Source organism: Ciconia boyciana, chromosome 8 (assembly GCF_034638445.1).
Source record: "Ciconia boyciana chromosome 8, ASM3463844v1, whole genome shotgun sequence".
NCBI classification, from domain to species: domain Eukaryota; kingdom Metazoa; phylum Chordata; class Aves; order Ciconiiformes; family Ciconiidae; genus Ciconia; species Ciconia boyciana.
Genome location: NC_132941.1, coordinates 13,864,332 through 13,882,710, shown reverse-complemented (window position 1 = coordinate 13,882,710; position 18,379 = coordinate 13,864,332). Strand labels below are relative to the sequence as shown.

General features: G+C 40.9%; 2 protein-coding genes across 9 annotated transcripts in view; one reads left to right on the top strand and one right to left on the bottom strand.

Moving 5' to 3' along the window:
- The window catches only part of AP4E1 (adaptor related protein complex 4 subunit epsilon 1), a 44,745-nt gene extending 34,440 nt beyond the window's left edge, over positions 1–10,305 (top strand). For all 6 annotated transcript variants that reach the window (XM_072869533.1, XM_072869532.1, XM_072869538.1 and 3 more), the window contains one exon: positions 10,176–10,305. In XM_072869533.1, coding sequence (XP_072725634.1) covers positions 10,176–10,268 — 93 coding nt within the window. In that variant the 3' untranslated portion in view covers positions 10,269–10,305. The remainder of the gene's footprint in view (positions 1–10,175) is intronic.
- The window catches only part of TNFAIP8L3 (TNF alpha induced protein 8 like 3), a 49,570-nt gene that overhangs the window by 7,057 nt on the left and 24,134 nt on the right, over positions 1–18,379 (bottom strand). The window lies entirely within an intron of this gene.

The following is an 18,379-nucleotide window of genomic DNA, read 5'->3' as shown; positions in this document are numbered from 1 at the left end:
GTGATAGGATTAATCCCGTAGCAATCTTCCACCCTGCAAACAGTGCAGCTCTTCAGGCCTGTATTTCCGCAGCTGTGATACCCAGAGAGGGAGTGGTGCCCGCCCAGCTGCAGGCGGGAGGAAGGGCAGAGGCTCCCCGGGCCCGGGCAGTCCTGCGGTCAGGGTGCTACACCGCTCCCCACCAGTGGCCCAGCTTCTGGCACGCGGTGCTGAACATGACAAAGATGTCTCACATCCACTAAATCCTTAATAATAGGATTGCTTAATAACAGAGTTGCTTAATAACAGAAGTGTGGAGAAAGTTTGGCGACTCTAGAGAGTTGATGTAAGAGGTTTATATTTTAGGAGTTTTTGAGACTAAAATGCAAGAGCATCTGTAATATTCTTGAAATATTTTGATTCCAGATGGCTGTACCAAGTACAAAATGATTAGAACTAAATGCTCAGCAATACTATTTTCATGTAAATATCCATTCAGCCACTCTGTACAAAACACACAGCAGAACCAGTGAACCAGAACATGCTCCCACTATGCCCAGGAGAGAGCATGGTCAACGTTTTCTGAAAGCAGTTACGCAGACGTGGAAACAAACCCCACGAGCACATGAATCCATTTCCCTCCCAGTTGGCCACTTCTTAGTCAAAGCCTTAATAAAGTTTTGCAGCCAGGATATTTTCTCCCCCAGCAAATGGCTGAAAGGCATGTTGAAGTGAGCTCTGGAGGGAGTGCTGCTTCACAGGTGAAAATGGACAGAGTAGGAGTTAATCTGCAGAGTTTCTGCAGAGTTTGCCCAGTGCATTTTTAATTGGATTAGCAGGCTTGCTTGGAGAGAAGGGAGACAAAGCAATTTCTTTGGTTTTGTCACACCTGTGGAGTTACATCTGACACTGGGAGTTGTTACTGTAGTGCCGCTGCAGCTTGTACTAGCTAGTGAATGACCGCAGCCATTGACTTCACCTGGTCTGAAGTGAATCACACTTGGAGCCGTGGGCCTTGTCTCCCACTGACACTGGGAGTGTAACCCCAGCTCCCAGCAGCTGGTGGTGGGCTGTGTTTTCAAGCCACTGCCAAGCAGTGCATGTGTGGGGGGCACTGAGTTAGCTTGAGAGCATCCTGGAGAGGTGAATTGAGCTGTTGAAAGTTAAAGGACTGAGCTAAAAACATGAAAAGGCTGCAGGACTGCAGTGGGCTCTTGCAGCCTGGCAGGAATGGGAGGTGATGGGAATCAGAAAAGGTCCCTGCATCTGCACTCCAGCTGTACTGTAAGTAAAGGGCTGAATCTTAACTAAACAAGAGGGAAATACAGAGGAAAGCAAAGATGATGAAGAGGCTGAAATATTTTTAATACTCCTGAATCCTCAATTTTCAAATGCAGTGCAGCCTCTGCAGCAAAAGACAGCCTTTAAGGAGTCAGCAATGCTGCTGCAAATGCGGGCATCCCTCCAGCTGCTAGCAGTTGCTCAGGCTTGTGGGAGGTGGACTAAGCCAAGGGACAGGCACACTCTCAGAGTCTGCTACAGAATGAGATAGCTGGGTTGTGAAAATTGTTGTAGGAATGTGCTGTTTTAATGATTTGTGTGACCCAGTTTGAATGCATCTGTGTATTTTAACCTAGTGACATACATGCCCCTGAGCCTGGAGAGCCTGGGAATGCCAATGAGAGGGAATGAGGCAGCCCTATCATAAAGGTCTTGCAGAGAGTTAAATGAGCAGTGGCTATCTGAATGGTTAATCCAGCGTTGCTACTGGTGTTGATGTATCGTTTACTGGGCTGGCAGCTTGTTTCATTATAACCTGCAGTTACCTGTAATGTCTCTTTTTCCTGACATAAATAGCTAAGAAAGCATAAATAACCTTTGAGGAAAATAAAAGCAGGGAGTTTTATTAAGCTGTTATGTAAAGCTATAAGGACAAGAAAAAGCTAGTGCAGATTTGGAAAGGAGAATGTAGAAAAACAAACAACAAAAACATCTAGTTGCTTAATTTGCAGCATTCAGGCAAAATGTTTAGCGGTAATGAGCTGCAAACTTGTGTGTTTTATTTATCCTTTAAGTATCACTTACATGCTATAAGATTGGTTAGAAAAGTGAACTGCAGAATTCAGGATTTCAAAATAGCTCTAAAAGCAGACAGGAAAAAAAAGTGCCCTAAAAGCACTTCTCCTACAGTATTTTAGTACTGAGCAGCCAGGGAGCTAGCTGTAAGCGTGTGTATTACTCTTGGACAGCTACAGGATCACTGCAGAAGAAACATTCAGTGTTTCCAGTAACTTTAAGCCAAGAAATCCAATAGACCAGATGGAATATATCAGCTTTCAGGGAGGGCCAATTTAAACATGTGTAAGCACCAGGGGCCCAGTGCTCAAACTTTTAACACTTCTAAATTGTTACTATGAACATAAAAGGCTTGCTCATTTCCGTAGTGGAACAGGAGATTACAGACTGATAATTATATGATCCTGGGAGAACGTACCAGTATCAAAACGTCTGAAGGCAAAACTTGGACGTGCTGGAAATGGCAGCAACAGCCCTGTACAGAGGGAACATGTTTGAATGGAAAAAAGAAAAAAGACTGTTTTTCCTTTCAGTGCTTTATACGAGCAGCAATCGTACTGCAAAAAAAGCACTGTCTGGGAATCTAGCGACTGGAGATTCCTAAGGGTAGTCTCATTTCAACAGCTGGCTTCTATTTGGCGTTTACTTTATTAATAATATATTGCTGCTACATACTGGAGGATGCCTTTCAATACCTGGCAGAGGTGGTGGTAGGCTGGGGAGCCCCTTCTGTAAAGAGAAGAGGAGCAATGCAGAACGAGCAGTTAAACTGTTGTCCTCGTCTCGGTAATGCCTCCAGAGACGATACCCAGGGGGAGAGGAGCTCAGCTGTGGTTTCCATCAGCTCTGCTGGAGTTGCCAAGAAAGGGGCTGGCTAAGCTTTTCTCCTGCTGCCCCCAGTAGCTGGCTGGGAATTGAACTACACCGCTGTATTCTCCTGTGTCTAAAAGCAGTAGCTGGCAAGCAGTGTCTGGGTAACAGCACTGTCCTGTGGCTGAAACTGGCCCGTGGTGTGGAAACCTTCACAAGAGCTCCCTTGATTATATGGCACAGCTGACACGGTGCTATGATTTTGTATGGCTGCTATTTGACATTACAAATGAGACAACATAGTCATATCCTGAAAACTCGCATCCAGCTTGTGAGAGAGGAAACCACTCCCTGACAAAAGGGCTCACTGAGGACCATCTCCATGCGCTGTGTCCTTGCGCCACAAATCAAACGGACGTACTGGACAGCAACTGCTTTGCTAACCACCCAGCCCTCGGGTCTAGCCTGCCAAGTACGAGCCTGGCACACGCAAGCCGCTAAGTCACCTCTCTGAAAGCTCTTAATTTTTTTAATCCGATAACTTATATCAGAGCCAAAACCTAAACCAGGCTGAAGCACAGAAAATGGTATCTTTGAAGAGTGACTTTCAAGTGTTCGGTTTTAACTTTGCACCACCCATTTTGTAGCATGCAGGGCAGCTCTGCCAAGGCAGCAAACGCATCTGGTTAACTTTTGGCAATTGGTGGCGGGTGTAAACAACGCAGAGCTTGCTTACACAGCACCCCGAGGTACACACACAGAGTACAAACAAGGCTTTGCTCTTATCTGGAAGTGCTCAGGTGTTACAGAAACGAGCAAGTCTGTCTGCCAGGAGTGATAGTAAAATACTGTGGTGTTTGGGTTTTTTAAGCTTTACTATACAACTAAAAGAGGTTTTGATAAACTGACCACTGTATCTTATAAACAGGCTTAAAGTCTTTCAATGTCAGCTCATTATGTTGATAGCAAGTGCAAAATACATTGAAAAGACTGAACATCCCTACCCCAGAAAATGCTGTTTTAACTATGGCTGGCACTGCAATGCAAAACACTTGCACACTGAGAGCAAAGGTTTGACAAGGGAGGTATTTGCAATAGATCGAGCCATAATAGACCAAGACGGTCCCTGGGCTGATCTTTAGGGAATGGGAGTGCAGGAGGATTGGTTACTACCTGTTGCAATGACCTATTGATCCTGTTCCTGTATTTTGAGTCAGGTATTTGTGATTATATTAGTAGCTTTGGTCAAAAAAAGTCTTTTAGAGTGGAGAAGCATGCTGACATATCCAAAATACTACAGCAGGATCTTAGGTAAGCATGAATAGCTCACAAAACCTAGCAGAGTGCTTTGGTGGCAATAGGGGACACCCTGAATTGGTTAGGATTTTTTTGGCCTTCAAACTGTCAGTGATTTCCCCCCCTGCCCCAATATATGCTATGTAGCAAATCCTGGGCAGTAACCGTTGAAGAGTTTAACTTCAATCTGTGAAACATTTTGTGTTTAATCTCCTTTGTCTTCTCCACAATTATCACATTTCTCACACCTTCCTTTTAAAGATACTGCATTTAAAAATAATGTATCATGGTGACTCTGTAGCAAAAATGTCTAATTAGATGAATAATTATTATCTCTATAGGAAAATTATGCTTGTTTTAATGTCTGGCCATGTAATTTTCACAACAGGACAGTAACGAGTTCTTCGGTATGTGCTAAGGAACTGTTTATTGCTTAGATGGGACAAGAGGCTCTGGGGGAGCATGAGACATAAAATGAATGATAAACCAATTATCTTGTTAAGAAAAAAAGCCTCATAGGAGGCTTCTTTAAAAAGACTCAACTATCACATTCTTCCACACAAAAGTAACAATTATCTAGAAAAGAAAGGATTTTCTTGCCAAAGTAGTATTTGCCACTGAGACTCTGGTAAGCCATGAGAAACCTTTCAAGGTCTTGCAGCTACCCTGTTTTTATCCAGATGCAATTATTGTAGCAACTTCTGTTTGTAGACGATCTGTAGAACTTGCTTGCAGTGTTACTTTATGATCCGTTTCCAAACTGGTAGATTCTGGTTTGAGCAAAAACTTGCAGAGAAAAAAAAAATTGCAAGCACTGAATAATAGAAAATCCAGCCTGTGTTATCTAAGTATGGGGGATACAGCTATGCATCCTGGAAGCTGGCAGCTAGAATCGCCTCACTTAAAAGCTGCTGAGGCTTTCTGTTTTCAGTACATACAATCTTTCTTGCTCCAGGAATGCAGTAACAACTTAATCTCTGCCCTTGCCTCTTTAAAACAAACAAAACCCCCCCAAACTACACAGAGAGAAAACAGAGCCCAGACACAGCGTACAGCTCTGTGGCAGGTGCTTTCCACCTGTTATATCTGTGCTTCAGTATTCACTTGCACTGGCCCAGAAGCAAATCTCCTGGTTCAACCTCTGGCTACGTTTCCCTGGTATAGATGGGGGATTTGGTGCCTGGGAGCAGCTATGCCCTTTTTGTGATGTTTGAGCACTGTGACACTTGCAACAGATCCTGCGGGAGCTGAGTGCAATTTCATGAATGACTTGGATTCTTGATCGGGATGCATGAGCTTTTCTGTGTATTCTTTCATACCCTCCTCTGGTAGGGTGAGGGAAAGAGAAGGGCTATGGAGGTACCTGTGCTTTTCTGGGCTTGGCACTTGGGCTTCTGGGCTTGCCACAGTCATCGCTCTTGGTTAACAGGAGGTGCAGATTTCCCTGTGCTTCTGTAGCTCGAATGCTTTCTATTCCTCCCACAGAAGTCTCTTTAGCATGCAGGAGCCAATCGTTCCCAGTAGGAAGACAATAATATGCTGCTAGTAAAGCAAGGCCTGGCAATATCAGCCCTAAATATTAAACAAGGCCTCCGTGCAATATGTGTGCTTTAAACAGATAAAGTACAGCTCAGGAACAGGCTATTGGGTACTGGTTCACTGATTTCTTCTCCCTCCCCCCCCCATTTCTCATCCCCTCAGGAAGAAAATTCTGAGGGTTTATTTTTGTGCCTTGAAATTGCTTGTTGTTGCAGTACACTGCTCTTTCTCCAGAGATATAATGTCCTTGCCTTTTACATAGAGTAATTCTATTTTTGACTCTAATATATTAAGAATGGCATGAAAAATAACCACGTCTATGCTCTAGGGATGTACAAAAGTCCATGAGAAAGCAAGCAATTGGGACCCCAAGGGTAGCTGGTCTGAAGATGCTGTGAAACTCCAAGGTGGCATTTCTCTGTAGCTTAATCTGAGGCTGAAAGAAAAACAGGTGAAAACGTATTTCTGCTAAACCAGGTCAAGGTGAATAAACTTTCAAAAAACACACAATAGGCTGCAACTGCAGAAGGTGTCAAGCTGCTGCTGACCCCGTGGGCTCCCCAGCTGCGCTAGGCTGAGCTCTGCCACATCCAGAGGGAGAGGATGGGGGTGGCAGCTCCGGCACCGCATCCCTGCAGAACTGCACCAGTATCTCTGCAGAGCGTACGGTTCTCTTCACCATCCTCCAGCACGCTGTTCAGATACACCCGAAATAGCCCACCTTGTCCCACAGAGGGGGAGTGACTGGAAGCAAAACTGCAATTCACTCTTGTTGTGTGTTTTTGTTTTGCTTTTTAAAAACAAAAAACCACTGACAATACTACTTAGCCTTCTTTGCTTGAAATGCTTTGAGGACACTGACACAGTGCAAGTGCCAGACAGGTAGGGGTAACTGAACAGTGTGTGTGTAAATGAGAAGAGGCCAAGGGAAGTAGGGGGGGTGGAGGGGAAAGGCAGCCTGTTTAAGCTTGGAATTGATTTAAGTTAATGGCATCTGCGTATCTGGCAAATGAGGGAGATATTTTTAATGAACATCATGTGCTATTGTTTTACTACCTTGATATTTTCTTGCTTGGCCACTAGGTTTTGAATTAAGAAGGTGACGGATAGGACGGAAATAAAACAATGGCAGAGACCAGGTACATCTGGAAAAACATACTGTGGGTCCCTAAATACAATACCAGAGGAGCTGTTAATTTTCCCAATTAACTCCAGCCATGCATCCGAACTCTGTCTAAACTAGAGAAGAAAGTCAAACGAGGGGAAGATGAAGAGGACAACAGTGGCAAGAAGAGTCTGATAGCAGTTAACTCTCCCAAGTCAGGAGCAGATACTCTAGACTGATCACAACATATTTAAAACTACTAAGAAAAGAAAGTTCAATTAACCTTATGCATAGGCTATTCATTGTCTCATTTTTATTCTTTGCTTGTTATGTTCTTTTGGAGAGTCAATTAATTAAAAGAAAAAATACCTCAAAGATGCTGGTTAGTGCTTACAATTCAGCTACTAGCCACAGGGCTGTGGAAGATGAGGGCTTACAGGTTATAACACGTTTGAACCTGCTGTTTGGCAGCCAACAAATAGGGACAGCTATGGCTATAATACAGCTGGAACCATAGATCCATGATGTGACTATCACCAAGGAAAACAAAGGATGCCAAACCTGCTGCAACATGACGGCTTGATAGGGGTGTAAGGAAGTTTAAAGTGTGGCTTATCCTGTGACTGATTAATGTTCTTAAACAAACAAACAAAAAACCCCAAACCAACCAACCAAACACCCCCCCAAACAACAAAACAAAACACAAACAAACAAAAAGCCCAGACCAAAACTCTTGATAGAAGAGACTCTGCAGGTGTGTAAGTCAGTTACTACAGAAATAGTCTTCTGAACCCTCACCTTGAGTCATGCCTAGTTATAATATTTTGTATGTCACAGCATCATTACTTACAAGGTATGTGGGTGCTACCTATGTCTGTGTATTTATAACAGTTTTAATTTCCTACATGAATGCGAAGGCCTAGATTTGTAAAGGCATCTAATGTATCACTAAGTGCAGTCCAAAATTTTAATTCCTAGTCTGAGAATATTCGGGAGGGAAAAAAGGACTACAAAAAATCTGGAAGAGTTATTGCAACTTGTAAAGCCTTTTTGTAAAGCCTGGGGTAAAGAAAATACTCCCAATTAATTCACCACTCGCCATACTAGCGGCCCTCCGTCTGCCTCCCGGCTGCAGAGCATCCCTTGCTCTCTTCGCCTGGTGCCCTTCTGCCCCAGCGCGCGGCGCCTCGGCACGCAGCCACGCGCTGCGTTCTGCTCTGTGCCCCGCTGCAGGGTGGAGAGAGTACCAGCTTTTCTCACCCAGGTTTTAAACTATTAGACTTCGCTTACCATGATAGGTTACAGGATACAGGTCCAGGCTCTGCCCACACAAACATGGCAGTGAGAATGTCATTGCCATTTGAAGCAGACAGTTTTGTTTCGCCCAGCTCTAAATAGCTGATGCTTTGTGCTGCGGCTTTACAACAGGGACACAAAACCAGATGGGAATGTTGCTTGTGCAAGTCCATAAAAGACCTGAGGGCATCCTCCCCTTCTGAGCGAGAGCTGCTGATAATATCAGTGTCTGAATGGTGCCTGCTCTGGTTTCTTTTAACTCATTTGAAGAATTTTTCTTTTCCTCCACTAAAAGTTTAAAGATTTCTTTAGAGACTTCTAAGAGACAATCCAGCTATGGCCTTGCTGAAACAAAACCTGTTTGCTGTTTGATTATAACCATCAGAACTGATATTGTAGAAACCATCTTCAATGAGTTAGTTCAATGGTATAGTTATAAACGAACCAGTGGTGTTACAAGTTTAAAAAAAAATAAATTTTTTTAAATGTCATCTTATCCTGGCTGACAAGCAACTGAGTAAATTCCTTTTCCTTGTAGTTTAGGGATGTTTTCCCTTCTTCAACAGAGAACAGATAAAGCACGTGCTATACTGAAATAGCTGCCCACGCACAAACACTGGCGCTCTGCATACCTTTACAAGAAAAATCTAAACTGAACGCGTCAATACTGTTGATCCAGGGTGAAATCGGTGTCTTTTTTTCAGTCTGAAAGTACTAGAAAAGTATTTCTTAACAACAGCAAAGCTGAAACTGAAAAGGCAAAAGACATGAATACTTAAAAAGAAAAAGAGAGCCTGCTTATGCCTGTTTACTGTTGTTCCCAAAAGACGGTAACAAAACTAGAAGAGTCTCTATTTACTTATTATTTTAAACAATGCTCTACTGTGTGCCTGGTTATTTAAAAAAAAAAGAAAGATTTTTACAGTTGCAGAATATTAGGCTGTGTGGAATCCTTGACTTTTTTCTTCTCTTTTCTTTTTTTTTTTCCTTCCCCCCTGCCTCTAGAGAAGGATTAGCTGCTGGGGAGATGGCCAACCCAGATTCTAAATGGAAAACTCCTGACCAAAGGAAAAATTAATGCTCGTCAATGCAGCTGGGATTCATCATGCTCTCCATCTCTTACAAGTTTTTGTGCACCTGATTGGGGATTTATTGGTAGCAAGAAAGCACATGTTGCCTCATGCCTCAGATGTGATCTATAACCCTGTTTTCCTTTAAGATGAAGTCTGATTTGGACTTTAATATATCCTTTGGGTGATCTGCTCTGCGTTGCTCATCTGCAGTGTTAGGTCAAGCATCTGATCAAGATGCACAAAACACTAAGAATGGAATATGTGATGGCTTCCATCCATGTGAAAAAAAAGACACAGAGTAATACGTATCTATCCATTCCACATGAACTAGACCACCTGCTGTATTCTCCATACTTGTTCTCTGTAATCCTGTCGTAAAGAATGACCACTGTTTACCCAGCATTTTCTTTAATAAAAAGGAATAATTTTTAAACCATGAAAACCTTAGTATAGCCTAATGAAAATATAAGCTGAGCCTTACAGTAAGAGCCAAAGATTATTTCCTGTGGAAGGGTACAAAACTCAGTAAGGTGGATTTGCAGGTCAATTCTGTTCCTCCTTGATTCAAGATCTGCATGAATACTATCTGCCAAAAGGTACAGTGTCTTGCTGTCTTACACTATTGAAAGAAAAAATCCTGAGGTTATACCGGAAAAAAGGGAGGAGAAACTAGACGACAAATGATTGTTTTGGGTTTAAACTAAAGTGCCAAGCATGGTGTCAATACTTTCGCAGCGATGTAACTGACCCGAGTAGCATAAATGATATCTTACAGTTAAAGCTTCTGTAGAGGATAAATGCTAATGAAGATAATCTGCTTTCGTACTTTTATCTTGTTCATTGTGTGTATACATATTGCAAAACATAGCATGCCAGGAGGAATATTCTGATAACAGGGATGCTTTCTCTGTCATCAGGGAGCCTCTAATAACGGTTTAACAGCAGTAGCTGTAACCACCCATGGTGTAGAAGTTCACTGTAAGTGCAACTGTTTATTTCAGGAGAGCAGAAATGGAAAAGATGCTGGAAAAGCACTGAAATGGTCAAGACAGTTCTTAAGAGGCCTGTTTCATTATTCTGAGGCATGTGAGTAACAGCAATGTGTTGTGGTTTTTTTAGTACATATGTATGTACGTATCCTCATTATATGATATTGCAGCTATATGGAGTCAGGATTCAATTTACAGAGGAAAAAGAAAAAAATCACTGCCTTTATGTTACCTGAAGAAAACTCTGTGATGACAAGCCTCAATGATAAACGCAGATAAGCAGAATGTGCCATCCCTCGTGAGGTTTCAATTCTCTGCAACCTATGAGTACATATGTACTGAGTTTATTTGTGCTGATACCTACACATGTACTGAAAGCATCCAGCTGAATATCCAGGATAATGCAGGAATGTTACCTCTGAATACAGCAGCCACAACAGTCTCTAGAGAGAGACAGCCTCCACATGAACTGAACCAGGCCCAGCCTGATATTTAGAGAAAGAAATGTAGCACAGCCCACGTGCTGTTATCACCTCGCTGTTTCAGATGCCAGCAAACTGCTGCCTTTATATCTGGTTAATGGTAATAGAATAATAGACAATTCCATAGATCTGCTAAAAAATAAAAACTGTACCTAGGAACAAAAATTTGTTCTACCAAAACAACTGCTACTTCTGAAGGTAATTTGGTCAATTTTGCTATTTCTTAATCTCGAGCATGAATTTTTAGAGTGTCTGTGGTACATGCTGAAGAAACAAGGCACTGGCATGCTGAAGGAGCCATTTTATGCATAGGCAGCTTCTCAAGGGTGATCAAGAAAATTTCCAAAGGTGAGTTTAGACCCATCCGACCTCTCCTGAATTTGACATGATATCCAAAGAGTGAACACCCTGTGGAGCTTCCTCAGATAGTCTAGCAGTCACCTGAGGGGAAATACTGCTTAGTTTCCTCTTACTGCTTTTTAGGACTTGGGAAGTCCTTCTTTCCTAGAGACCTAATCTTGCATTTCTCAGTCCTGCTCTAAGGCTCTGCTGGGTTCAGCACTCTTTCTGCCTGAAGAAGTGTGACAAAACCTACTTCATGCTCAGCTCTCACCAGTCCCGTAGGAACAAACTGGATTCTGCCCATGTTCCCAATTCAACTTTTTCTACAATGAAGAAAAACGTTAATTCCTTTCTTGAAGAGGGACTTGAACGGTTCTGGTCTGTACTGCTGTGTATGGGCAACCCACCAGAGAGGACTTTGTCAGGTAAGGATGGGCCAGACCACTTAGACCCCAACTGTGATAACTGGTCCGATGCCCTTTAGCAGGAGAGTCTAATAATCCTATCATATGCTTGTCTAGAGAAATAAGACTACTAGGCTCATGCGTTCTAATTACATAAACAATGAGCAGAAAGCAATCACTGCCACAGAGAGCCTTCAATCAAATGATACATTTGTATGCTTTTAAATGGAGACTGTAGCCTGAAAAAGGAATGACTGTATACCTGTCATTCATTACTATTATTTCATATACCAAAATAATCTCAAGAGTTTCCTATGGGTTTGCACCACAAAGCCTAGAAAAAAATAATCCAGTGTTTGTGCTCTGAATATAGGTATTGCTATATTACTCATAGGGAATAAACTTAGCAGGAACATTTAAATAAATTCTATCATCAAGTTGAATGGTACCCTAAAATAAATATTCATTAAATAAATATTAATTCAAAAATTTCATCAAGTTGAATGGTACCCTAAAATAAATAATTTAACTTTTACTAGCAGTCATTATTAATTTAATGAAAATTCCCAGGCTGATTTGAGCCAAAAGAGAGAAAGTTTGCAGTCCTCCCCATAGAGACATAGCACATTACATATTCAACATGAAAAGTCTGGAAAGAGGACCCTTTTTGTTTATTCCTATTTCATTTTAATTAAAGCAAATTTGAGCTGCTAGTGTTATGCTATTAAGCCCTACACTACAATATATTTGAAGCTTCCCTTGGCAAATAACTGAGCAGAAATGTAACTCAGCTGACCTCACCTTAGTGGAGCCATTTTTGCTGCCAAACTCAAGAGCTGGCATGCTTTTTTTTTCACACCCCCCCCCCCCCCCCCGGTCTATTCAAATAGTTTCTTTTGCAGCAATCTGTTCTCTTCCTCTGGGCCTGATGGTGTTGCTGAGGACCCCTTGGCATAGTGCTAAATATTCAGGCCTGCCTTTGCCTTTGGGTGAACTTCCTCACCTGCATTTCTTCTGCTTCTGGCAGCACTGGGCCCTCCCTAGTTACAGGTTCTGTATCCTCTCTCAGGATTTGTTGTAGGAGTGATGCTACCAGCATCTCCCCATCAGTCAGCTCTCTGACTCTCCTTTCTTCAAGCCTGAAGATGATTTACCACTTGCTGCTTTTCAATCTTCTCTCCTCAAATATTAAATACTCTCATGCTTACAGAGAAAACACACGTAGAAGCTTTCCACGCTGCTTTACCCTTCCAGCATGCTTAACAACCGTCTCTCCACGGCAAAATACGCTCATGATAAAATCGCATTTTCTTACAGCAAATGGGCACCCCAGTGAGCCTCTCAGACTGGCTTCCCACTATGTGAACTCTCATGAAGTGCAGCCCAGTGGTGCTAGCGTAACGTTGCATCAGTTGACACTTATCTGACTTTAATATGCACAGAAATCGCTTGTGGAAAGCTTTTATCAAAGAAATACAACTCCAAATGCCAGAACCCTGTCTTTTATATAGTGAGAGACTGCATAGAAATCCAAGCAGTGCGTAACAGCTTGCAAGATTTCTGACAAATAGAGACAGTGGGTTAAAAGAAAAAGAAAAATAGTCATCTGTCATTGCCTATGTTTTGGTCCCATGTTCAAGCTCAGAGTTGGCTGATGCTTTTTCTTCCTGGAACTCACATAGAAGATGATACATCCTAAGACAGTAACTGGAAGAGAGATTTGTATCTAGTGACTTTTGGTTAACTGAGAATATTAAAATGCTATAAACACAAGTCTATAAATGTGATGATATGCCACAAGAATTTATTCAGGGCAGCACTGATTTTCTTCATCTAGATAGTTGTAATAATTATACTGCTTTGTAAACTGGTCAAATGGAAGCTGACAACTCTCATTAACGTTGTGATGGATATGGTCTGTAAAATTCTAGAGATGCTTGACAATTTTACAGCTATCTGCTTTATTCCAGAATAAAAACCAGACCAACACCATAAAAGCAATGTGGCATATTTCAATATTTAAAAAACATACACCTCAATGTCTGAATTTGGATATGCCTGTAATGATGATTTCTACTGTCATTTAATTACTTACTTATTTTACATTTACATATAGAAGATCTTTATTTTTAAAAAGCAAATATTATCCAATACCTATGTATGGGTAGAAGAATCAATGAAACTATATGCATTTGGAAGCAGCTCTCTCCTTTATTTTCTTTTTAAAGAGAACTTTACAAAAATTGAAATAAATGGCCAAGATGATGTGGTAAGATAAAGTTAGATAACTGCTCAGGTACACTACAGAAAACAAAATGTTCAAAGAAAATATTTGCTCTTATTTTCTTTACAAAGGTAAAGATAATGCTGCCGTGTGGAGGAGCATTTGTTGTATGAGGATCTGCCTCTGAAATACCTGTAGATCCTAAGGTTGCATATGAACAAGGACATTTAGGACACGATTCTACCTCCTTTTGCATAGATCAGAATTCTTTTGCTATATTCAGTGTTTCATGAAATAAAGTGTTTACTGATACCAGTGATAATGGCCTAAACTGGACATGTAAAGTTATGGTGTATATGATGACAAGGAGATTATTTTTTCCAAAGACACTTCCCTACTTTCCATGGTGTATTCAGGTTTGTCTCCAACCGTTTCTCATCAAGGCTGATTTAATATCCAGCAGGTGCTCTTCCCTAACTCTTTTAGAGGGAACTTGCTATTTAAAGGGGATGTATTCCAATCAACCTTATTTTTTGAGATTCCCTGCATCATGTTTCTCAGACTATATTGTCTCTGTACAGGATATCTGGTGTTACCATTCTAATTTCCCACAGCTACCAGAGGATAACCATGCATCGCACGGTGACTACTGCCTGAATTAATGTCCCAAATACAAAAAGTATGTCTTTGTCACACTCAGGCTCTCATCCTCCAGACTGAGGACTGGATCAGTAAATGTAGAGAAGGACTATTTTCTGACTTCTTTTAGTTATGTTTACTTTTCACTATGACAACTTCTCAAGCAGAGAACAAGCTGAAATCTTACTGTGTCTGTTCTTGCCTCATTCCTCCTTCTTTGTTTTCATAAAATAATTATGCAGTTCATCTGGAATATGGGAATATAAATTACTTGTGTCCATGGCTAGATTTAGGAGTGACTTTTAATAGCATTATCTTTGCTTTAGCTTCAGAAGTAAAGAGACCAAAGGCACAGGTCACCAAAGCAGTAAATGAAAAAACAGCTTCAGAGATAGGAATGGAGAAATGTGTGCAGTGGATGATTTAAAAACCCCAAAGTTTTGAAATACTATAGGCTAATTCTACCAAGCTCTCATGGTTTATAAGATCTCTGGAACTCTTAGTTCTATGTTATTTTTTGGCTGTCATTCTTATCACATATGCTAGTTAATGTGTTTTGGTTAAATACAGGCAACTATAATCACACTCTGTTCTTCAAGTCCTGCTTGTGTAATCTTTTCCCTTTTCGTTGTTATACAAGAAAAATGGACTTTCCTCTTCAAATAAAAACCCATGCCAAAACCAGTTTAGACCTCTGATAATGTCTTAGTATGGTCTAAATGGTAAGGGTATATTTCTATGAAATTCAGTATTCTTCTGGGCGTGAATTTTGATTTTATTTATTTTCCCAGTTGATTGTAGGAATACCTAGGTAGTCATTTGACCTGGAAAATCTACAACACATCTCTACTTGGGTGAGGAAAGATTAGATAGAGCGTGCTGAACAACACATAATGCATTAGCTTGCTCTTTGTTGTTTAATAGACAGTTTGTGTCGCATTAATAGCAGCATCTCCTGTTTTGTTCATCCCCTTTGCAAAACATACCTGGTTTGTTTTCTTTAGTGGCAAAGGTGCAAGCTAAAAGGACTTTTCCTTCCTCCCTCATTTCTACAAAATAATGTTCTTTCAGATATCTTGTTTTATAGCAATCATTCAGTAGACACATAAACACGCCCCTGATCTCCTCCCTGCTTCAGAATAGGTTTATCTGTGTGCTGCTCAGTATGCTAGCAGCAATGATGCCGAGGTGGAAACTGTTCATTAAACACAGGACTACAGTTATGACCCTCCGGCTTTGACTCTTCTTGCCATAGGAATGAGTTGTGCTGTCACTCTAGGGGCCAAGGAAAATTAATGTGGCTAGGGCCTGCTTTGGGTAATTGTTTAGCAGATAAGTGCAGGGCAGGATTATGTCCTTTAAGCACCACTTTCTTGGCTTCCTCAGATAAGATACAACGCCTGCACAAAATCCAACAAATGGGGCATTCTCTGCACTTTTGTACCTCTGGAGCACTGACACAGCAAAGGAGCCATTTGTTTCTCTGGTAAGTAATCCGCACAGAAATGTTAGCATGGGAAATAGACTCATAGATGCAACCCTCGGGATAACACAGAAGTAAAACACTGAATTCAGAAGGGTCATTGCTTCCCTTTCACAACTACGTTTTCCCTTCTCATGCCATATAGAGCGTGGTATTTTCCAGCACAAGTGTTCTGTAATTACAACAATTCCCAAAGTGTCAGTTAGTCCTAATTGCTGCCTTTTGCTGTATTTTTGGACTTGCAACTTAAGAAGGCCACTGTTGGCTTAATGTTTCAGACTTAATGTTTACTTGGGGAGGGGAAAAAGCTTAGCTAAATATTATGGTAACAGACATGTTTACATGGAGCCTTTAAATGATTCAGTGGAAGAAGTTTCCTCTGATTCCTCGCAGAATTTGCAACATTGCATTGCAGCACACTGTTAATGAATGAGTTCCAGAGAGCAAAGCTGTTTGGTTTGCTTTCCCTAATTGAGATGTACAGAAATGAACTGAATGATCTAAGTGGTAAGTGGAGCAAAGTAAGGCTTTTGAAGTCCTAACTAACTGTAAGAGGTTAGTAACACCAGCAAAGCCACCTACACATAAAAATATAAAATCCTTATCCTTTGAACAGGTACAATAATGAGCCTATTCTACTCGGTTAGTCCTGACTAAGCCACTGAAGTGGGAAGAAAATGAATGAAAAGCCGTTTCTTTCTCCATTGCCAGAGAACAGCTCTCAAAACAGCGCTTTTCAGCGGTACCCTGATTAGAATGGCTGGTGGCTCGGGGGAATCCCGCTTGCCAGCCTTGGCACCTCGCTGATTTTCAGCACTATTTGTTACTTTTTTTAAACCCAAAGCAAGTTGAAACTAATCAAAACACGCTTCTTTAACAGCCAGGGATTTCACAGCCAAGCCCTGCTTAAACTCATTAATGTAAATAGCTTTGTCATTTTATAGGGTATGTTCTGAGTAAAATGAACAGACCTTAGTGTGAAATTGAATTTTAAAAATCTTGATTTTTTTTTTCCCCTTCCTCTCTCCTATCTTTCTGAATGTGTCCTAAATTTTTGCCTGCGCGAAGGTAACCTTGCTCATGCAATCTAATGTTTAATAGCCATATTGAAGAATACCCCAAAGATGAGTCAGAGCGTTGCTGAAATTTGCACTGAAGTCATAGAAAAACATAACCCCTGAATCAAGAAGAATTTGTGGTCTTTCCTATATTTCCTGTCCCAAGGTAGAGATCCTGCCTCTGCAACTATTTGCTCTTCTTTAAAATAAGAAGCTAAATCCTCTGGTGTACACTGGCATAGTTCCACCTGCACTGATAAACCGGTACAGTTCTATACCAAGGGAGGGAGCGCTCCCCTCATCACATTTATTTTTAATAGGCTGACTGAAGAACAATAATCACTCTGGACCTATAGAGACTTAAGACTGGACAGATATTATGGCTGTATCTACTTATGCAATTGAGAACAGGGAAATTCATGAATTATGGGCTATCCCTAGCATTAATGTAAGCCGGAAATGTTCTTATTAAGCTATTTTGATGGAAAACGTTGACTGGTTGAAATATTGTTGGAAATGCATGTATTTTTTATAAAATTCCATATGATTTCCTGTCAATCTCCCAGGTTGTCAGACAACCTTTTCTTCCTGTGTCTGCCATTTGCATTAGCTTTGCTGCATCATTTTGGCTGAAAAAGTGAGTTGTTCCTGTTGTGCAATAGGGAATCCAGCTCTCTGCTCCTCTTCAAACTAACAGAGCTGATATTGACCTTGGTCTTGTAGAGTCAGTGTCCTTTTGGAAAAAAAAAAAACAAGCAAAACCAAACCAACCAAACAAAAAAACCCGCCAAAAAACTGTGTGTACATATATGCATAAATACATACATACACACATATATTTTAAAATTTTCTCAGGAAATTTTTCATTCCTAATGACAACACAGCACCACTAGATTGTGCTAATCTTTCAGCAGTGTAAAGACTGCCTTTTAATCAGGTCTAATCTTGCATACACTTATGTAGATTTCCCTAATGACATTGTAATTTCATCTCTGTGACACCATAGGACTGACAGTAATAATTGTTTCAGCATTTGTTATTACCTACTGTCCAAAGCCTTTGTTATTTCATAGGATACCAAATGCATTTATTGGGATACCCTACTTCTAAAATATACAATGGAAAAATTATGGTTGTCATAAAATGTTCTAAATGTATGAAGAACGAAGGGAACAGCCCTATTTCTCACATGGTCTGCAGGATTAAATCACATACTTTGGGAGAACTGTTGCTTATTAAGAAATTATTTATGAGTTGAATTATATCACTTCTAAATATATAAAGAGTTGGGATGGCTTCCAACAATTACTAAAGAAGCCAGCCGAGTGATGCTTTCCAATTAAATCAGGCTGACTTTTTTTTTAACTTCTCAGTGTCCCGTGTTCTTTCTTCTGTTTTTCCATGATTCAAGTAGATAATCTATTAACCTTGTACAGCTGAAGTCTCACACGTCTTCTCTTTGGTATCCTTTCATGTGGTGGTGGATCAGTAGGAGTCTCTCTGTAGGTACTCACTACATGAAAGGTTTCTTTCTTGTCCCTATAACTGCTGCTGGTGATGCTTAAGTTCTTGCTTTTATTTAGG